Raw genomic sequence first — 22,886 nt, forward strand, 5'->3', positions numbered from 1 at the left:
TCCCTAGTGGTGGCTGTATAAACATGGATGTAGTGAGTGCTCCCTAGTGGTGGCTGTGTAAACATTGCTGTAGTGAGTTCTCCCTAGTGGTGGCTGTATAAACATTGCGGTAGTGAGTTCTCCCTAGTGGTGACTGTATAAACATTGCTGTAGTGAGTTCTCCCTAGTGGTGGCTGTATAAACATGGATGTAGTGAGTGCTCCCTAGTGGTGGCTGTGTAAACATTGCTATAGTGACCTCTCACTAGTGGTGGCTGTATAAACATTGCTGTAGTGAGTTCTCCCTAGTGGTGGCTGTATAAACATTGCTGTAGTGAGCTCTCCCTCGTGGTGGCTGTATAAACATTGCAGTAGTGAGTTCTCCGTAGTGGTGACTGTATAAACATTGCTGTAGTGAGTTCTCCCTAGTGGTGACTGTATAAACATTGCGGTAGTGAGTTCTCCCTAGTGGTGACTGTATAAACATTGCGGTAGTGAGTTCTCCCTAGTGGTGACTGTATAAACATTGCTGTAGTGAGTTCTCACTAGTGGTGGCTGTATAAACATTGCAGTAGTGAGTTCTCCCTAGTGGTGACTGCATAAACATTGCGGTAGTGAGTTCTCCCTAGTGGTGACTGTATAAACATTGCTGTAGTGAGTTCTCCCTAGTGGTGGCTGTATAAACATGGATGAAGGCAATGCCCCCTAGTGGTGACTGTATAAACATTGCTGTAGTGAGTTCTCCCTAGTGGTGGCTGTATAAACATTGCTGTAGTGAGTTCTCCCTAGTGGTGGCTGTATAAACATTGCTGTAGTGAGTTCTCCCTAGTGGTGGCTGTATAAACATGGATGTAGGCAGTGCCCCCTAGTGGTGGCTGTATAATTATGGGTGGAGGGGTCACTACACTGGTGGCTGTATAAATATGGATGCAGTTAGTGCCCTCCCCGAAGTGGTAACTGGAGGCAGCAAGAATTATATTACATTTTATTGCACTAAAAGGGAAATGAGACAAATCCCTTTCTGTAGATGTTTTCTGGAATGTTGGAATCCTGTTTGGCTTCCATTTGCTGGACAGATTTTGGGATATAAAACAGCTGCTCATGATCCTAAAAGCCACAACCTGTAACCACAATGGTGCTGAGTTTTGCTTTTACGGTGCCTTTTTCTATTTGTCTCCATATTTTGAGTGCGGCTCCTCTGGTTCATGTCTCTCCTACCGTCAATATTATTAATGACCACACGAAGCGCTGACTATTAAGTGATTGGCGATTAAGTGGCGGTTTGTCCTGTAAACAGGAGCAGTGCCTGGTACTGAAGCTCATGGAACACTAGGGCTGCTCAGGACGTTTACATTACATACTCCTCACACCTAGGAGCCGCCATTCCGGCTCTGCTACATCGCACTTTCTGGGAAAGCTGGGTCATGGCCAGTATGGTTGATATTACATACGGATTTTTCCTCTACCTGCTCATTCTTAGAGAGGCAAGAGATGTATTGTTACCTGTCTGACGGTCTTATTAGATCTCACCCAGCTTTCCCAGGAACACTCAGAGCAGCCTGGGGTTCTTATTTACCTGGGATTTTTGGGGGAAGCGCCAGCCATTTGTCAGTGATCATTCATCCCATTCTCTGTGTAGCAGAGGCCAGCGCTGAAGTGATCATAATGCAACAAAAAGACTCCAATGCAGAAAGTAAAGACGTCGCGGAGAAGGGAAACGCGGTGGAACGTTCAGAGGATTCAAGCTTCTCTGCAAACGGTGGTGAGTCAGGAACCACCATAGTATCTGTAGGCTACATTGATCCCATTGTTTGGTTAAGCGCTTGGTAGCGGTTATGATTATTTTTTTTGAAGGAGTTGCCCAGAAATAGAAAAATATGGCTGTTTTCTTCTAGAAACAGCACCTCGCCTGTCCGTGGGTTATCTGGTATTGCAGCTCAGTTCCATTTGAAATGAATGGAGCTGTCGCTGTAAATATCGCACACAACCTGTGGCCACTGGGTTTGGTAGAAAGCAGCCATGTTTTTCTAAGGGTCCATTCACAAATCCGTGTGTTTTGCGGATCCGCAAAACACTGACACCGGCAATGTGCGTTCCGCATTTTGCGGACCGCACATCGCCGGCACTAATAAAATGCCTATTCTTGTCCGCTATTGCCGGGCCACACATCGTGCGGCCCCATAGAAATGAATGGGTCTGCAATTCCGTTCCGCAAAATGTGGAACAAAATTGTGGATGTGTGAATGGAGCCTTATCCTGGACAAACCCTTTATTAAAGGGAGCCTGTCACCATGACAATACAGTGCAATCTGCAGATAGTGCGTTATAGAGCAGGAGGAGCTGAGCAGATTGTATATAGATTTGTGCGAGAAGATTCAGTATAACCTGTATTTCATTCATTTAAATTCCTGCAGATTCTTGGCTTTGAAGTGAAGGAGGCGGTCCTACCAGTGATTGACAGCTCTCCCTCTATAACTGGCAATCACTGATCGGACCGCCTCCTTGACCTCACAGCCCAGAAATCTTTATATCAATCTGCTCAGCTCCTCCTGCTCTATAACATGGTGCTTGCAGATTGCACTGCATTTTCATGGTGATTGGTTCCCTTTAAGGTGGCTGCCATCTGTACAGATTAGTGAGCGACATATGGTAATTCCTAGAAGTTACAATGTGTCTGTCTGTCTTGCAGCCTCATCCGTGCAACACAAATCTGGAGACTGTTCCAAAGAGGACGGCTCTGTGAGTAGACAGTGTTGATTTAGGACGACAATCCTCAGCAAGCAACAAAGACAACTAAGGGGAACATTACCCCAATGCTCCCTGTATTTTATACAGGATTATTTGGCTCTGGTCACTAAATGGTTACACTTTACGTTTTTCTAAATAAGACCTCTTTTCTCTTTTCCTCTAGGAATCCTCACATGTGAAGCCTGAGAGCGAGGAGAAGCGGCCACCTCCAGAGGAAGGTGAGTTGGTAATGGGTACGGGAGAACTTTGGGGGGTGCAGCATGGGCACCAATCCTTTGTCCCAATAAGATTTTTAATGCAGGCTGTAAACTGCTTTCTTTCCTGATTTGGACTTTAGTGCTGACCTCTAGTGGCTAATAGTCAAACTGCAGTATAACTGTAGCATCACTGTTGTATCAAATACCTCTGATATAGTAATCTACCAGAAGTTTGTGTTACCCGCATCATCACCCTTTTAATCCTTGGAGTAGTAATGAGCAAATCGATTTGTTCATCTGCACAAACTTACACCTCTTGCACACGACCGTATGTATTTTGCGGTCCGCAAAAAATATGGATGACGTCCGTGTGCATTCTGTATTTTGTGAAACGGAACAGCTGGCCCCTAATAGAACAGTACTATCCTTGTCCGTAATGCGGACAATAATAGGACATGTTTTATTTTTTTGCGGAACGGAAGTGACTTCCGTGCTTTTTTTTTTTTTTTTGTTTTTCAAACCCATTGAAGTGAATGGTTTCACATACGGTCCGCAAAAAAAAAAATGGAATGACACGGGAAGAAAATCCATTCGTGTGCAAGAGGCCTTACACTGAGGCGTTCCCACAGCTTCAGACATTCCCTCTGCTGACGGATTAACATGGCCGCACATCACACGCGCTGTTACTGCGATTCTTGAAGGGACATGCACTGCACGGATGATATGCCTAGGAGTCCACATCAATGAATTTACAAGAGCCTCTAAGTGGATTTTAGCGGAGTAGGTACAAGCGCTGATCTGTTTTTGTAGGCATATCATTTGCGCTCGCGCAGATACTTGCAGTAATGGCACATGTGCAAGATGTGCGGCCATGTTACTCCTCCAGCAAATTGTATAGGGGCAGTCCCTCACAAATGGAGTATTCCTTCGGATGAAGGGTCAGAAGCAGTGCCCCATGTTTTATTTCCAGCCTCTGAATTTGCTCTGTCTTCTGCACGTTAGGATCCTTGGCTGCATCTCTAGTGATGAATTCCCAGCCTGTGAAGGAGAACCAGTAAGTGCTGCTGGAGTCCTCCTTTACTCCTGAATTGTGCTTCTTCTTTCCTCAATGTAATATCGGTTTCTTCTGTTGCAGTTCCACAAATAATGAGAAGGAGATGGAGGTGAGTTCTGCACAGGCTCTGAAGACGGGTGTTTATCTTACCATCATGATTTATAGTTGAGTTACATCATTTTCTAAACTCTAGTCACATCCAAAGCTGCCTTCAAGATATTGTTGACTCTGCGCTTGCACCTTCTACCATCTCCTGCTTACTCAGGCAGCGCTCCCCAATCTGTGCCTCTCCAGCTGTTGCAGAAGTACAACTCCCATCATGCCATGCCAGGCCTCAGCAGGAGAGTTATTTAGTGTAATGAATGCAGCTCTGGATATGGCTTGAGAACGAAACCTAATGTAACTCAAGACTAAGGCTCCATTCAGACATCCGATCCGCAATTATCCAGAATGGGTGCGGACCCATTCATTCTCAATGGGGCCGGAAGAGATGCGGAGAGCACACTTTGATCTCCGCATCTGCATTTTCCGGAGCGCGACCCCGATCCGGTCCGCAGCTCCCCAAGAAAATGTATCATGTCCATTTGCAGACAAGCAATGAAAATGGCGCGTGGCAATTGTGGACAAGAATAGGCATTTCTATAGGGGTGCCGGCCGAGTGTATTCCGGATCCGCAATGCACTACGGACGTCTGAATGGAGCCTAAGGCTTTTATTTTTTATTTTTAGGGTGAGTTCTTGCGTCTTTCCCTTGGATTCAAGTGCGACATCTTCACATTGGATAAGAGGCTGCGTCTTGAAGAAAGGTCGAGAGAGTTAGCTGAAGAAAATTTAAAGAAGGAACTGGCGGGCTGCAAGAAACTATTAGAGGTTTGTGTGGAAATAAAAAGTGAAATCCACTCTGTCCAGTTACTATTAAGGCCCCTTGCAGATGAGCGTGTCCAGATTAGGTCCGGATGCGTCAGTTTTGACTGCGATTGCGTTCCGATATTCAGTTTTGCACACGCGTAATAAAAAACTGACTGTGGTACCCAGACCCGAACCCGGACTTATTCGGGTTTGGGTTAGGTGTTCTGTATATTTTATTTTTTTCCCATAAAACATGGTTATAAGGGAAAATATTAGCATTTTTCATACAGAATGCTTAGTAAAATTGTCGATTTGAGGTGTTAAAAAATAAAAAAAATTAACTCTCCTCATCAAATTGATCGCGCAGCCGGCATCGTCTTCTTGCTTCTTTCAGGACCTGCAAAAGGACCTTCGGTGACGTCATCGCGCTCACCGCGTGGTGAGTGTGGTGACGTCGGCGCAGGTCCTGCTGAATGAAGATAAATCTTCCATCTTCATATCTTCATTCAGCAGGACCTACACTGACGTCACCGCGCTCACCACGTGGTGAGCGCAATGACGTCCCCGAAGGTCCTTTTTCCAGCCAGGTCCTGCAAGAAGAAGAAAAAAGACCAGCCCGGCTGAGCGATCAATTGGATGAGGCGAGTTACATATTTTTTTTTTTTTTTTTTTTTTTTTTAACCCCACAATGTACCTTTTTTACTTAGCAGTCTGAATTATAGAATGCTATTATTTTCCATTATAACCATGGTATAATGGAAAAAATTAAAGTAAATGGGATCCTGGGTAACTCATCCCTTGTTTCCTTAGCAACCATGCATGAAAATCGCATTGCATCCACACTTGCTTGCAGATGCTTGCGATTTTGCACGCATCTCCATTCATTTCTATGTGTCCTGCGTTGCGTAAAAAACACAGAATATAGAACTTGTTGCGATTTCACCGCTAATCTACACAGCCCCATTGAAGTGAATGGGTCCGGATTCAGTGTGGGTGCAAAGCGTTCACCTCACGCATTGCACCTGTGCGGAATTCTCGCCCGTGTGAAAGGGGCCTAAGAGATTTAATTCTGTTTAGCGCATCTTTTCCTCAGGAGGTAGTGATGATGCTGAGACGTGAGGCCTCCTGTGCCTCAGGATGGCAGGGAGCTGATAGGCTGTACATTACAATGGTGCGTGCGGCACAGATATTTATCTAATATAATTTTTTATTTTTTACCTGTATTTTGGCTTCTGGTTGCAGGCGCTGACTCCGCTCTGTGAGGAAGATAATCAGACACATGAGATTGTGAAGAAGTTGGAGAAAAGTTTACAGTTCCTAAGCCAGCACACGGCACGGGTGGCCAGCCGATCAGAGATGTTGGGCGCCATTCATCAGGTGAGCATTGGCGAGGAAAACCGTTTCCTAGAAGTCTCGTGAAAAAGCAATTCAGACAATGAATGGAAAATGGTGCAAAATTGTCTCTGCCACATGTTAAAGGCACAAAATAAATCATATCCAGTTTTTTTTTTTTTTTTTATGCACATACAGTTTAATTATCATATTAAAGGAGTTGTCCAGAAAAGCCTTTTGATATTGCCAGGCAGGTTGCATGGGTTTAACAAAAAAAATACAGGTGCACCAAGCTCCCTTCTCCCCTTTACTTTCGGCCCCCATTGGACTGCCATATTCATGGCCAATCTGTAAGCAGTGTACCAGGGTGGGCTCCCCAGGATACAGTGCAGTCACGAACTAGAAAAGCAACTCTGACACCAGCTTTTGCAAAACAGACTTTTTACTGAAATATGACATAGAACGCAAACCTCAGCCTCTGGGAAATATAGAATGGATTTACATACACTGAGCCCGCAGGCTGAGACACTTGCGTTGCACGGCGCCCTGCAGTGGCTACCAGACAGAATCGCACTAGTTTGCCTACTGGCGGGCACAACTCAAACGGCCCTGTTATTACCCTAGAAATTACACAAACTATTAGGTGGGTGTATGATACGGGCTGGCCTGCGGTGCAGCACAAAAGTTCACAATCTTATAATAAACTACAATATTCCCCCTCCCGTAACTGGTTCTATGGCACGTGCATACGTATTACTCCTGCGCAACACGCTGAGCTGGATTGAGCTGGTGAGACGTCTATCAGTTCTCAACTCTGCAATGTCGCTTTTTAATTTGGAGACTTTTTGTGAACCGTAGAAGCACTTTTTGGCCTGACACACGAAACAGAAGCCCTAACTAGCTAACTACAGGCCTGGTCTAGTGTCTAGGTGCCAATATTTCAATGAGGTGCGTGCACAATCTTACCAACCCGGGTCTGCTCTGTCTCCGCTGATTCCGAACCGAACAAGCAGTATATGTGCAGAAAAAGTAGTTTTGTTCCTCAGCTCCCATCAGCACTCCTGTCAGAATTCTTCTGTCCCCTGGGCAGAATCCAGGTCCTGAACAACGATCAGCTTAACTGTAGATGTGGTCGCAAAATGTTGATCCCACACTTGGCTGTGTCTGTATTCACTCCTCTGTGTCCTTTCTCAATCAGTCTGATAACTCCACCTCTCATGAATATGGAAATATGTATAGCCAGTCAGTCAGCTGTGCCTGGGAAATGGCGGCCCCTTGTTGCCAAACAGCAGGATGTCAGTCCAGAACATTTCATTTAATTTACCGTATTTTTCGCCCATAAGACACAACTAGGTTTTTGAGGAGGAAGATAACAAAAATATTTTTTAACCAAAAGGTGTGGGTTTTGAACTGGGGGATCTGCGGATGACACTGTTATTGGGGGTGGGGGGGGGGGGGGTGGTCTGTGGATGACACGGTTATTGGGGGGGGGGGGGTCTGTGGATGACACGGTTATTGGGGGGGGGAATCTGTGGATGACACACATACATAGCATATTTTATGCTATAGAGGTGTCATCCACATTTCCCCCCCCCAAATAACACTGTCCTTGTGTAAATAGTGACCCCCCCCCCAATACAGGGGCTGGAGGCCAGCAACTTGTGTTGGAATCGTGGTGGGGCCTGGTGGTGTGGTCACTGTTCTCTATTACACCGGGCCCCGCTCACAGCCGTATTAAGTAAAGTCATGGGTAAAGCTTTAAGGTATAGCAATCCTCTGCAGCAGTAGCGCACGTATACTCACTATGAAACTCCCATAGCAGGCAGGGCGGCTGGCAGCGTAACGTCACTCACTCCATCACGCGCCTGCTTCATTCATAAATTGGGTGGAGCATGCGTGTGAGGAAGTGAGTGACTGGCCAGCCTGCCTGCTACGGGAGTTTCATAGTGAGTACTACGTGCGCTCCTGCTGCAGAGGATTGCTATACCCTAAAGGGATTCTGTCACCAGTTTTTGACCCCCACATTCAAAAATATGGTTGTGCATGGAGCCCTTGTGATTCCTAACGTGGTCTTATAAGCTAAATCTGTAGGCTCATTTAGTGTAAAAAACGTTTTATCTAACCGGTCATTCATCAGATTAAGGTGCCCAGGAGGACGCTCATGTCTCCAAGATGCCGCCTGCCGCCGTTCGTGCCCAGCTCCTCCTTTGCTGTCATCAGCGATGTGCCCAGCTCCTCCTTTGCTGTCATCAGCGATGTGCCCAGCTCCTCCTTTGCTGTCATCAGCGATGTGCCCAGCTCCTCCTTTGCTGTCATCAGCGATGTGCCCAGCTCCTCCTTTGCTGTCATCAGCGATGTGCCCAGCTCCTCCTTTGCTGTCATCAGCGATGTGCCCAGCTCCTCCTTTGCTGTCATCAGCGCCGCCTTAGAATCCTTTTTAACGCCTCCGGCTCTCCCTCACTCCCCCCTCCTTCTCTAAGATCCCGCGCGTGCGCACAGGCCTGTGCCTGATGCGCCCGTGCGGACTTCTCCATTCAGCTTCATTGAGCGAAGTGCGCATGCGCCGGCACTTCGCTCAACCTCCCGATGACCTGAACAGTTCAGGTCATCGGGAGGTTGAGGAAGTGCCGGTGCATGCGCACTTCGCTCCATGAAGCCGAACGGAGAAGTCCGCACGGGCATTCCGATCCCTAGGATGAAATTCTTCAGCCTCAGCTCGTAGTTGAGGAGTGATACCTTGCTCACTGTATTGAAACAGGTCAGGACAGTAGTAATACCCTTCATCTGAAGAATCTGAGTCTGTGCTTTCTGCATTGCTGTTAACTTCAGGTCTAGCTACTGGTCTGGTGTGAATCCTCTTCCCTGTTTTTCTTGGTGTGTTTTCCAGAGGTAAATCTCTGACAGGAAGCAACAAATTGCGATGAATCACTCTTGTTGGTTTATTGCCTTTTTCTGATTCAACTTTATAAATATGTTCTGGCCCTATCTGTTCAACCACCCTGTATACATCTTTTTCCCAGTAAGTGCGGCGTTTCCCTGGCCCTCCCTGCTCTGACAAATTCCTTACAAGAACACGGTCACCAGACTGAAGAGCGACTCCTTTGACATGCCTGTCATAGTACTTTTTCCCCTTTTGAGATGACTTTTGGCTGGTCTCAGATGCAATTCTATACGCTTCCTTCATTTTCAAAGCCCATTTCTCAGCATAGTCTTGAGGTGAAGCTGCTCCGCTTCCATTATCCAGGTCAAATATCAGATCTATTGGTAGACGAGGTGTCCTACCATAAAGCAGGTGGTGAGGGGCGTAGCCAGTTGCCTCATGCCTGGTACAGTTATATGCATGGACTATGTGCGGGAGTTTTCTTTTCTTCTTCTAACGTCCGAAGCATTTGCAAAAGTGTTCTGTTCAGTCTCTCAACTGGGTTGCCTTGTGGGTGGTACGGTGTAGTCCTAGAATGGGCTATTCCTGACAACTGTCTCAACCTTCTAAAAAGGTGGTTCTCAAATTCCTTGCCTTGATCGTGATGTAATTTTTCAGGATATCCAAATACAGGGATGAAATTATCAAAAATCTTCTCTGCAGCTGTTTTTCCCGCTTTGTTGCGAGTAGCATATGCCTGGGCAAAACGGGTGAAATGGTCCATGACTACCAGTATGTATTCATAGCCACCTCTGCTCTTCTCCAGGTGAAGGAAATCTACTGAGACAAGTTCAAAGGGAGCACTTGTTTTAATAGCACCCATAGGTGCCCGGTCTGGTACTGTTGGATGCTTCTGTTTGAGACAGCTACATCTTTTAGTGACATAATCTGTTATCTCTTTCTGCATGAAAGGCCAGTAAAATCTTTCTCTTGCAAGCTGCATCACTTTATCTGCTCCACAGTGGCCCATGTCATTGTGTAAGTATTTCAACACTATTGGGGTTAGTTTCTCTGGAACCACTATTTTGTTCTGCCGTAGTAAAATGTCATCTTTCACACTCAGTTTGCCCCAATCATGTATGAGTTGTTTCCCTCTCCTTCCCAAGTCCGTTTTGTCTTCCCTTGAGGGTACGTCCTTCTTCAGTTTCAGATCCATCACCACTCAAATATCTTTGTCTTCTGCCTGAGCAGTTCTGAGCTTATCCTTTGTAATAATTACCTGAGGATCAATAGCTCGAAATTTTTCTTCAACTTCTGGTTCTAGGGCTAGTGACATGGCCCAAAGATCTGCTTCATCAACCCTTGCATTGCTTCCTTTCCATATAGCCAGGGGCGTAGCTATAGGGGGTGCAGAGGTAGTAGTCGCTACCGGGCCCAGGAGCCTGAGGGGGCCCAAAGACCCTTGTGCTGCACAAGAAGACACTGGTATTATAGAAAGTCCATGCTGGTTAAGGGTACTTTCACACTAGCGTTGTTTGAATCGGCCGGGCAATTCCGTCGCCGGAACTGCCCGGCGGATCCGGAAAAACGTGTGAAAACGGATTACATTTAATGTATTCTGATCACAATGAAAAAATGCATTGGAAAAAAACGGATCCGCCATTTATGGACTTTTTTTTCACATTTTTAGGGTTTAACATGCAAAAGCCGGATCCGGTTTGACGGAACACACGGCGCCGGCATTAATGCAAGTCAATGGGAAAAATGCAGTTCAGTCAAAGTGTTCCGGATTTTTGGCCGGAGGTAAAAATACAACGTGCTATGGTTTTCTGATAAGCCTGATCAGTAAAAAAGACAGAACTGGATGCATCCTGAACGGATTGCTCTCCTTTCAGAATGCATGGGGATATGCCTGATCAGTTCTTTTCCGGATTTGAGCCCCTAGGACGGAACTCAGCGCCGGAAAAAAGAAAAACGCTAGTGTGAAAGTACCCTTAGTTACACCTCTGGCTGGAGGGAAGGGGTTAGGTTGGGAATCTGGCATGGGGGGGGTACAGTTTCAATTTTTGCCTCAAGGCAGCATGAAGGCTATGTGCTTCCCTGCCCCTGGCCACAAAGCACTGACGGAAGGGGGGGCCCAAGCTGAAGTCTTGCACCAGGGCCCATGAGCCTTGAGCTACGCCCCTGCATATAGCAGAGATAATCTGTGATGGAATCACCTTTGTAAATTCATCTTCATCTTCGGCCGTATTCAATGGCATCCTTGACAGAGTATCAGCATCTGCATTTTTCTTCCCTGGTCGATATTTAATATCAAAACAGAAATCAGCTAACTCCCCTACCCATCGGTGTCCCACGCTATTTAGTCTTGCTGAGCTGAGGACATAGGTCAGGGGGTTATTGTCGGTAAAAACAGTGAAAGTCGAAGCATAGTACAGATAGTCCCCCGAACTTATTACAAATGGCCCACTTCAAGGCTAAGAATTCCAGTTTACCTGAGTGCAGGTGATAATTTTTCTCGGTGGGTGTCAGTGTCCGTGAACCAAACCCAATAATACGTAGTTTATTCTCCTGATGTTGGTACAGCACTGCACCCAACCCATCCTGTGATGCGTCAGTATGCAAAATAAATGGCAGGTTAAAGTCCGGATAAGCAAGAATTGGGGGTTTGGTTAGCAACGCTATTATCTTGTCAACGGTTTCCTAATGCTTTGTTGTCCATTGCACTGAAGTTCCTGAGGGTAACTGTTGTGTTTTTCCTGCCTTTACATGCAGCCTCTCCTTCGCTAAATTATTTCTACTTGTCTTCTTGGATTCTTTCTTTGTCTGCAGCAAGTCATATAGAGGTTTCGCAATTCGGGAGAAGTTTTGTATAAAGCAGCGGTAATAACTCAAGAACCCCAGTAGTTTTCTCACATCTCCCACTGTCCTTGGTGTTTTCTCTCTGACTGCTTGAATTGCTTCTGTATCTTTTGGGTCCAGTCGAATCCCATTGCCCGACACAAGTCTTCCTAGGAACCTCACTTCTTTTTTGAAAAGTTCACACTTATTTGGTCTCAACTTAATCCCATATGCACGCATTCTCTGAAAAATCTTTCTTAAACTTTCAATATGTTCTGGAAAAGTCTTAGGCTGAGTTCACACGAGCGTGACAGATTTGGTCCGGATGCGTTCAGGGTGCGTTCAGTTAAACTCGCACCATTTTGCAAGCAAGTTCAGTCAGTTTTGGCTGCAATTGCGTTTAGTTGTTCAGTTTTTTCCGCGCGGGTGCAATGCGTTTTGATGCTTTTTTCACGCGCGTGATAAAAAAACTGAAGGTTTACAAACAACATCTCCTAGCAACCATCAGTGAAAAACGCATTGCATCCGCACTTGCTTGCAGATGCAATGCGTTATTAACGCAGCCCCATTCACTTCTATGGAGCCAGGGCTGCGTGAAAAACGCAGAATATAGAACATGCTGCGATTTTAAAGCATTGCAGAAGTGATGCATGAAAAAAAATGCTCATGTGCACAGCCCCATTGAAATGAATGGGTCAGGATTCAGTGCAGGTGCAATGCGTTCACCTACTGCATTGCACCCGCGCGGAAATCTCGCCCGTGTGAACTCAGCCTTAGAATAACACAGAACGTCATCAAGATAAGGTGAGCAACATTCATCTCTCAGCCCTTCCAGGGTCTCTTCCATACACCTTTGGAATGCTGCTGGGGCATTCATCAAGCCAAAAGGGATCCTCACCCATTCATGTAGCCCCCATGGTGTACTGAATGCTGTCATGTGCTAGCTTGGTAACTATTTCTAGCAGCACATCATCACTTGTAGATAAGTCAGAAATATATAACTTAATCTCTCTTCTAATGTCACTATATTTCTCACTTAACCCCTGAAATAACGTGTGAAGAAACACTCCTTGTACCAAATTCTTGTCATAGGTAATTGCAGCACCAACTTGTTGGGAAGACCACAAAACTTTCTGTTTTAGCCCCATAATTCTATACACAAACTGCTGCGGAGTTTCTTTATCATGCTGTTTAGCGTTCATCAGTTCCTGAAACAAGTCAGTGCTGCTCCTGTCCTGAAGATGTGAGCGCAGAAACCTTTTCAGCTCTGCTACAGAAAGATCCTCCTTGTTTACCAGCATCTCCTTAAAAGTTCCTGGTTTCACAGTTTTCAGCACAGTTCTGATGATTTCTGACTCTGAGTATCTTTCTTGTATACCTTCATCAATCTGTCTACATACACTGCTATATGTCAGTTCAGAGTCCCAGTCTGAAATTTGCCCACCATGAATTTTAAACTCCTTCCTTGGCAGGTAAGCTGCTAAGTCCTTTAATGTAAACCCACTTTCTGCCATTTGCCCTGTCCTGTCCTTTGTGTGAGTTGTGCTGTGCTCTCTGTTCACACTTCCATGTGGAGTGTCAGTGTCTTTCTCCTAGCAAGGACTCAGCCAGTTCTTTTATCTGAAGCAGGTATGCCTTGCCACTGTCCTCCATGCTGTACACCGCTTCTCCCTGTAAATGTCCCAGGATGTACTCACAGATCTCCTGCTCACTTGAACCTGTAGCTTGGGGAACTTCTTTTCCAGCATCTCCCTGAATCTGTACAGCAAGTGAGTGCAACTGATCCTCAGACAATGTGTGCAGCAGCTTCTGGATCTGCCACTGCAGCTTCTTCACTGATGCTGCGTCCACCATCTTAGATCCTGTATAGCTTGCTTGAAGCCTCCTCTCTCCCTTTACTGTAATGGCAGCCTTCTCACTCTGTGACTGTCTTGCACGATAATTACATATCACGGACGAGCCCCCAAATGTTAACCGTGTTTGTAGTAGTAGTGCAGACTAGTGCCACGATGCAGCCGACAGCGTCTGTTTTAACAGAGGAGAGACATGACATGTGGCTCAGTTGATGTCCAACTTTAATATATCAGTATCTTGTAATAATATACAGAAGAGAAAATAGGCAACCCTATAGGTTAACGTAACAACAATTATATTCCATCTATAGTTATAACACTAACCTGTTTTAACAGAGGAGAGACATGACATGTGGCTCAATTGATGTCCAACTTTAATATGAGCACCAGGCCCTAACTCTCCTCAACCAGTGTAATCATGTTAGAGCTCCCTCTAGTGACAGCCTTATGTTTTTGTGCTGTTGGGAAGTCTGAATTTAACCCTGTCACACCACCGGTAGGCACCCTGCTTGGCAATAACTAAAGGAGTTCACAATCTTGGAGAACCCCTTTAATAGTCAACAATTTTATGATGTCCTCTTCCCTTTTTGGCATCAGTGACTAGGAACATTCATTGTTTATATGCAAAGCCTGAAAACCTGTGCTGTCCAAACACTTCTTACATCTGAGGGTTTGTTACAGAGTATGCAATCCTCCGCCAGGCTACAACAGTGCAAATCTCCCTTCTGTCCACCTAGTTTGTTACAATGTTTTAGGGCAGGTAACGTATCGGTCTGCTAAGCTCACAGATGTTGGCCCAAGCTGGATACAGTTGTAACAAACCCACAGCTGTGAAGAAAGATTTCAGTCAGGACAGGTATCCAGCCTCTGGATATAAATTATGAACTCTTCCATTCACTGGCAGCAAATACCCATGGAACTTCTTTGTATTTTAGGAAAGCAGAGTCAGTAAAGCGGTCGAGGTCATGATCCAGCATGTGGAGAACTTGAAGCGAATGTACACCAAGGAGCACACGGAGCTGGAGGAGCTGCGGCAGACCATGCACCAAAACGAACGCTCCAGCTGCGCCACGGACAGAGGTGAGAACTGTTATTCGGTGGGGTCAGAACGAACTGATCACGATTGTATTTGATCACCGCTACCCCTACTGGCAGCAGGAATGGTAACTTCTAATGTCTGCTCTCTTCCAGAGGATTCCCAGAAACTGGCGTCATCTCTAGTGAGTAAGGCAAGTCCAGCGAGGAGCAGAATGCTGCTGGGTCTTGGTTTTTATGGTCTTCCCTGTTTTCCATGTTCTGTGTGCCAGGTGTCACCAGCTAGGAGAGTCAGCATGCCAGCGTACCCCAGAGGCCTCTGCACCGGATCACCCATGGTATATCTCCTCCTGTAAAATTAATAATTTTGTGCACGTTTTTGCAAGCTTTTTCTATAAATAAAACTTAAAGGGTTTCTCACAGTTGACCTTTTATCACCTTTCCATAGGATCGGGCAGGGCTCGGCAACCTTCGGCACTCCAGCTGTTAACTAACTACAACTCCCGGCAGGCTCTATTCTTTTATGGGATTTCTTAGAAAAGCTGAGCAAGTAGGCATGCTGGGAGTTGTAGTTTTACAACAGCTGGAGTGGCGGAGGTTACTGATCCCTGGGATAGGGGAAAAATGTCTGACCATTGAAGCCCTACAGATCACTAGAATGGGGCGCCCGCGCCTCCATCGCACCTCACTGCTCGACTGCTGCTTTATGCAGACTGCTCCTCTGTCATTCAGTAAGAAGGAAGGGGGGGACTTGAAAGCCCCATTCTGGTGATCCCGGCAGTGGGGCCCTCAGTCATCCGTTCTGGGCAACCCCTTTAAGAAGGATTATACTGACTGGGTACATTGCAACAAGCCCTCAACTGTGAGAACTGAGTGTTTCTATTCACTGACTAGCAACCAAAGTATTAGAAAGTTGCTGAGGTGTTTTTTTTTATGACTAGATGATTAAAGGGGTCGTCTCACTTCAGCACATAGCATTTATCATGTAGAGAAAGTTAATACAAGGCACTTTCTAATGTATTGTGATTGTCCATACTGCTTCCTTTGCTGGCTAGACTCCATCACACTATAGACTGCTCGTTTCCATGGTTACGACCACCCTGCAATCCATCAGTGGTGGTCGTGCTTTCACACTCGGAAAAAATGTCAGCCTCTCTGGTGACTGGGACTGTGGGAGCTCACATAGCTGGTACTTTTTTCTATAGTGTGCAAGTACGACCACGCTGCTGGATTGCAGGGTGGTCGTAACCATGGAAACAAGCAGTGTATAATGTGATGGAAAAATGAATCAAGTTGGCAAAGAAAGCAATATAGACAATCATAATTAAGTGCCTTGTATTAACTTCCTCTACGTGATAAATGCTATTTGCTGAAGTGAAACAGCCTCTTTAAGGGTACTTTCACATAGCGTTATTCTTTTCCAGTAGTGAAATCCGGTAAAGGGTCTCAATACCGGGAAAAAAACTTATCAGTTTTGTCACAAAGCATTCTGAACTAAAGCAATCCGTTCAGTATGCATCAGGATGTCTTCCGTTCCGTCCCTTGTATAGTATTTGACCGGACAAAATACAGCAGCATGCTGCGGTATTTTTTCCGGCCAAAATCCCGGAACACTACTGCACTTGCTGGATCCGGCATTAATTTCCATTGAAATGTATTAATGCCGGATCTGGTAACAAGTGTTCCCGGAAATTGACGGATTCGGTTTTCCGGTCTGCGCATGCTTTGAAAAAAATGTAATACCGGCTCCGTTATTCCGGATTATACCGGAAAGACTGATCCGGTATTTCAGTGGAAAAGTCTAACGGATCCATATCCGGAAGAAAGATAACCATTTGCATACGGATTTCCGGATCCGGCAGGCAGTTCCGGCAACAGAAATGCCTGCCGGATTCTTCTAACCCAAGTGTGACAGTAGCCTTAGGTTTATTTACTGGAAGCAGAGTGCAGAGTGTGGGATCTTATAGAAAAAGTTGTATCTGGTGACTCTACATAGAGCATCATCTCGTGACATCATGGAGTGCTCCATATTTGGCATGATCTGGTTTTTTATGCCTCCTACCAGGTTTTCACTTTTGGGTATGGATTTAATTTTGTGCCACAGTCCAAGATTCTAAAATATTTCTTACCTACCCCCCTTCACTTAGGACTTATTTGGAGAGAAACCTGATGGAAAATTACAGCACAGAAGATCAAACAGCTGGTGAGGGAGTCATCTACATGTTAATCAACTGGACTAATAATATGGATTTTCCTTTGGCCTCCACTACAGGAGTTCTTATTGTAGTGGAAAACTGTCAGTAGGGAGATTCACTTGCTTAGGGCCCTTTTAAATAAATCATGATGCTTGTATCCTCCAGGAAGCTGGTGGGATCCAGACAGAACGAGAACCGCCCAACACTGCAGCGCTTTGTGGACAATTACACCCGGCCAGAGCCAAGCGAGGACATCATAAAGGAGTAAGTAGTGACTCCTCTGCCCATCACATCCCATAGCCATCTGATGGTCCAGCCCTGTACAGCCTTACTCCTGCAGTTAAAGGGGTATTCCGGTTACATTGTTATCCCCTTTCCACAGGATAGGGGATAACTATTAGAACGGTGGGAGTACTACCGCTGGGACCCACACTGATCACAAGAATGGGGGCCCCGTATCCTCTGCAGCCCCCTGAAACGAACAGCGTGGCCGGTTCAGCATGCATGTAGCCACGTCATTCATTTCTATGGGAATTCCGTAGATGGTGGAATACAGCGCTCGGTTATCTCCGGAATTCCCATAGAAATGGAGGGCCGCACACATCTGACTGGACACTTCATTCATTTCAGGGGGTACAGTGCCCCCGTTTCTTGTGATCAATGGGAGTCCCACCACTTTGGATAGTGGAATACCCCTTTTTTTAAATACTGATTTCTACTGAAACCAGATTGGGGGAAGTTAGCGACTTTCTCTTGCGCCAATACTCTTTCCACCATTTCATCATCCTAATACACAAACATTTGGTCACTGGTTCACAGACCAATTCAGTCATGTCCACGGACAGTGAGAGGGACAGATCTGTTATTGCCAGAGACAGCTGACAGAAAACGCAACTCCATGAGCGAATATATCTGCCAATGGTAGGTGATGTGATCATGTGACAGGCCGGCTGTCTCTGCCCATGAGGAATATGTTGGATCAGATTTGGAAGCCAGTCCATGCGACTTTCTGTATGACTGCCCTGCCAATATTTTCACTATGGTAGTATAATGATTTGAATGGAGGGTTTCACTTCACCCAGTCTCCTGACCTCAGCTGTAACCACAATCTGTTGTACATGACCTAGGGATGAGCCGAGCACGGCACTGGTGGAAGATGCAAAAGAAGAGCTAGTCCGAAAATATAGCTACATCCAGAAAACCCTCCCGCCAACAAAGGCCAACTCTACGTAAGTTTGTGATTTTAAAGTTCAAGTTATGAAGTGAAAAAATGACAAAGGTGCATGTATACTTATAGATGCAGCTTTGGATGTGACCAGGGTATAATTCTGATTCCGGCAGCACTAAAGACTTAGAGCTGTGCCTTATGGGATCACTGCTAAGCTACAATACACTGTAGGAACTTTTCTCTCTGTATAGCACCAGGCGTAGACGCTGCAGCTGCTACATTGTAGATCGGCAGAGGATCAACCAGTGTGCTGCTTAGAGATGTGATTTAACAGGTTTTTATGCTGCACAGTATTTAAATTTCCTATGTTATACAGTTGTGTTCAAAATAATAGCAGTCAGACATCATTAACCTGATCAATCACAGTTTTTGGTAGAAATGATATTTCTACATGGCAAATTTACTAGCAGGTGTAGTAGAGTAATAGAAATCCAACAGACCCAACAGTCAGGACATGCATGCTGATGATTCTGTTTAATTGAATCACTAATTGAAAGGGGCATGTTCAAAATAATAGCAGTGTGGAGTTCAATGAGAGAGGTCATTCATTCTTTGAAAAACAGGTGGCAATTATTGCCCTTAAGTAAGGAAGGCAGCAAATGTCGTACATGCAGGTTACAGTGCATTTCTCTCAAATTCTGAGGAAAATGGGTTGTTCCAGACATTGTTCAGAAGAACCACGTACCTTGATTAAAAAATTGATTGGAGAGGGGAAAACGTATAAAGAAGTGCAGGAAATGATGGGCTGCTCAGCTAAAATGATCGCAAATGCTTTAAAATGGCAACCAAAACCTGGGGGCGTGGCCTGACCGAGCTTGATGGCGGCAGCTTGAGACCAGAGCTCCTGCCACTAGAACCTCTCTCAGCACTAGTCTAAGCATCACCCGACCTGCGGTATGAAGATTCAGCCGAAGGATTCGAACAGAACCATTGCAGACCAAAAAAAAGACCCCCCCGCAGCAGTCCGACATGGACAAATACTTGCAGAAGCAGGCACCTCAGGCAACCTCGCGTCCTGGCAAGATGGCGCCGAAACGAGGAGAAGAGGAAGAAGGAGCAGAAGACGCTGGCGGTGCAGCGGTGTGTGAAGCTCCGACCGAGGTGAGCAGAAAACATATGGGGGAAGACCCGACAGCTCTGACTAGGGACTTTCTAGAATGTGCCCTGCAACGGGCTTTAGCTCCGATAGCAGCCGACCTAACCACCATAAAAGCAGAGGTCCGCCATATTGGGGACAGGGTAGAGGCGCTGGAGCAAACACAAGATGCCATAATTACCTTCAATTCAGCGGTTAAAAGCTCCCTAAGCTCACACACCAGAGCTATGAATAGCTTACTGCTTCAAATGGAGGATCAGGAAAACAGAAATAGAAGGCGTAATATACGAATAAGAGGGTTTCCTGAGTCTGAGACCAGCGAAGATTTATTTACAGTGATGGACTCACTTTTTGTTTTCCTGCTGGGCACTGAAAGGGCCAAAGGCATTACAATTGAGAGGGTGCACAGGGCACTCAGACCTAAACCAGGGTCATCTGAAAACCCCAGAGATATAATATGTGGGTTGCTCAGTTACAGAGACACAGAAGATATTCTACAAAAGGCAAGAGAGAAAAAAGAGATATTAGTGCAGGACAAGAGCGTGCACATATACCAGGACTTAGCTGCCTCTACGCTTCAAAAGAGAAGGCTGCTAAAACCGCTGACTGACACACTGCGCTCAGCAAAAATCCCTTATAGATGGCTGTTTCCCTTCGGCCTCCTGGTCTCAGCAGGGAATCGTCGCTTCACAATACGCACTCCAGACGATTTGAAACCGTTCTGGGAAATGACGGACATAACTCCTGTTGACATTCCATCATGGTTGCCGGTAGCATCTGAGGAAGAACTGCCGCCATTGCCAAAAGCGTCGTCCTGGTCTAAACCAAAGCATCAGAGGATGGGACGGAACAAGAAAGCAACGTACAGAGACATGGATATCTGATCACCAGTTGGACGGGTGAAAGGGTTATGCCTGATGTATCTTCTTACCAATTACCTCATGTCTGCTAGCAGTCTGACATGTTAATGTTATATTATATTGCTTTTAGCGCCTATATCTTTGGGCAAAACTTTACCTTGTAATGGGTTAAAACCCCCTTTAGGGTTAAGCAATGGGTTAAAAGTAGTTAAGCAAGTGATCTCTTAAATTGTTGAATTCAATCCGATTGATAATGGATATATAGATCATAATCGGGTGTTTAGTTGCTATTGGTAACTACCTTGGTAGGCTGAGAGAGTTCTAGGCCGATCAGGGTGTACCGTTGACAACGGATCACCTCCCCCCCCCCCCCCCCCCTTCCCGGCCAAAAGGAAGTACATGCTGACAATGCAGTCGTCCACTGTATCATGTGGTTCCTCTTTGGTTGAATGTTGGTTTGCACTCCATTTGTTATTTATGTTTAATCTTCATGTCTGGTCACATTGGTCATGCAGCACACGTATTGCTCTCATCACGAAACATAGATGGCGCCACTGACACTAAAAATAGCAACCTTTAATGTTCATGGTTGCATAGGCCCTGTTAAAAGGAGCCGTATATTTAGTACAATTAAGAAAGCGGCAATAGATTTAATAATGCTGCAGGAATCCCACTTTACACCTCGCAGATTGCCCAACTTGGGTAATACCTCATTTCATAACTGGTTTCATGCCTGTTCGGATAGGTCTGCTTCTAAAGGGGTTAGTATTGGGCTGAAAAAAGGGATACCTTTCACTTTTCATTCCCAACTAAGTGACCCAAACGGCAGGTACTTATTGGTAAATTGTGAAATTGGTCACACAAAATTCACTTTATGTAACTTATATGCACCAAATATTAAACCAGTGAAGTGGCTAATGGAGACTCTGGACAAGATATCTGCATTTTCTACTGGCTGGTTGATTATAGGAGGCGACTTTAATCTAACTTTAAATCCTTTATTAGATTCCTCATCCCAGAGATCGGTTATCTCCTTCAAAGCGCTTAAATCATTGAAAACGCGTATGAGAGACCTTCATGTAGTGGATGTATGGAGATCAATACATGGTGATAGAAAAGACTATACCTTCTATTCAAACCCACACAAGTCTTATCAGAGACTAGACTACCTCCTAATCCCAGATCACTGTTTAACGTTAGTTAAATCAGCTGAAATAGATGGCATAACAACGTCAGACCACGCCATGATGCATCGCACCATTATGATCCCAGGGATATCAGGAAAGGAGTGGTCGTGGAGACTAAATCACACATTACTGGATACACAAAAGCATGTCGAAGGTATATCTAAGAAACTAAAAGACTATTTTGATATAAATAAGTCCCCGGATATATCGCCTACTATAGTGTGGGAAGCGCACAAGGCGGTTATACGAGGAGAATTCATAGCTCTGGGATCCCATCTCAAGAGGGAACGCACAAAAAAGTTGACGGATTTGTTGTTGAGAATCTCTCAGCTAGAGAGGACACACCAAAAATCTCTGGCAGTAAAAGATTACGAAGCGCTGGTTAATCTTAGGCAGGATTTGAAATCGCTTCTTAATGTCAAATCCGCAAAAGCGTATTTAAGAGTTAAACAAAAACATTATATACACGGGAACAGGGGTAGTAAAATTCTATCTGCAATGATTAAAAAGAGAACAGAACAGGCGTTTATTAAACAAATGAGAAAAACTGATGGTTCATTGACCACGAAAGCTGAGGATATTTCTGAGGTGTTTACAACATATTACCATGAACTATATAACATAAGGAATAATGAGCCCATAGAGGAAAGCCAGGCCAGGAGTGATAGGATAAAGGTCTACTTAACAAATCTCAATCTACCAGTAATGTCAGGAGGAGACATCGAATCATTGACAGCCCCCATAACCGTAGACTAAATAGAGAAAGTTCTGAAAAGCATTCCTAAGGGTAAAAGCCCGGGACCGGATGGTTTAACGGTTGCTTATTATAAAAAAAAATTCCCTACGCTAGGCCCTCATTTGGTATCTTTTTAACGCCCTATTACAAGGAGTACCTTTGCCCAAACAGTCACTAGAAGCACATATTACAGTGCTGCCCAAACCGGGTAAAGACCCGGCCATCCCAGCTAGCTATAGGCCAATATCACTGCTTAATGCAGATATTAAACTATGGGCCAAGATCCTAGCTCACAGGGTCGCTCCCTTGCTCAAAAGTCTGATATCGCCTGAGCAGTCGGGGTTTGTGGGAGGCAGGGAGTGCAGAGACAGCACATTTCGGGTAATACAGGCTCAGCAGTATGCTATGTCTCGAGGGGAAGGGCTCACATTCCTGAGTACTGATGCCGAGAAGGCTTTTGATAGGGTAGACTGGCAGTTTATGGAAGCTACTCTGCATAGGTTTGGCTTTCCTGCTCAGTTTGTGACCGCTGTGCTGTCTCTGTACTCCTCACCCACAGCAAGGATACGGGTAAATGGTAATCTTACACCTCACTTTGATATTAGAAACGGAACCCGTCAAGGCTGCCCTTTGTCACCAACGCTATTTATCTTGTGTCTGGAGACCTTTATTCAAGCCATCAGACAGGATGACGGAATTCAAGGACTTAAAATAGGTTCACAGACACACAAGGTAGCGGCATTCGCGGATGATATGCTTTTACTGCTCCCCAAACCATTAGAAGCGTTCCCAGCATTACTGAGACAATTGGATAGATTTGGAGATCTATCCAATTTTA

General features: G+C 45.4%; 1 protein-coding gene across 1 annotated transcript in view; it reads left to right on the plus strand.

Annotated features, from left to right (window-relative positions):
* IRAG2 (inositol 1,4,5-triphosphate receptor associated 2) overlaps positions 1 to 22,886 on the plus strand; it is a 93,490-nt gene that overhangs the window by 67,002 nt on the left and 3,602 nt on the right. Inside the window, exons 26-38 of the mRNA XM_044281311.1 lie at positions 1,618 to 1,740; positions 2,668 to 2,717; positions 2,890 to 2,944; positions 3,926 to 3,977; positions 4,059 to 4,086; positions 4,706 to 4,846; positions 6,068 to 6,202; positions 14,647 to 14,791; positions 14,903 to 14,931; positions 15,019 to 15,084; positions 16,894 to 16,949; positions 17,107 to 17,205; positions 18,069 to 18,170. Coding sequence (XP_044137246.1) covers positions 1,618 to 1,740; positions 2,668 to 2,717; positions 2,890 to 2,944; positions 3,926 to 3,977; positions 4,059 to 4,086; positions 4,706 to 4,846; positions 6,068 to 6,202; positions 14,647 to 14,791; positions 14,903 to 14,931; positions 15,019 to 15,084; positions 16,894 to 16,949; positions 17,107 to 17,205; positions 18,069 to 18,170 — 1,081 coding nt within the window. The remainder of the gene's footprint in view (positions 1 to 1,617; positions 1,741 to 2,667; positions 2,718 to 2,889; positions 2,945 to 3,925; positions 3,978 to 4,058; positions 4,087 to 4,705; positions 4,847 to 6,067; positions 6,203 to 14,646; positions 14,792 to 14,902; positions 14,932 to 15,018; positions 15,085 to 16,893; positions 16,950 to 17,106; positions 17,206 to 18,068; positions 18,171 to 22,886) is intronic.

The sequence above is a fragment of the Bufo gargarizans genome, chromosome 2, assembly GCF_014858855.1.
Source record: "Bufo gargarizans isolate SCDJY-AF-19 chromosome 2, ASM1485885v1, whole genome shotgun sequence".
NCBI classification, from domain to species: Eukaryota; Metazoa; Chordata; class Amphibia; order Anura; family Bufonidae; genus Bufo; species Bufo gargarizans.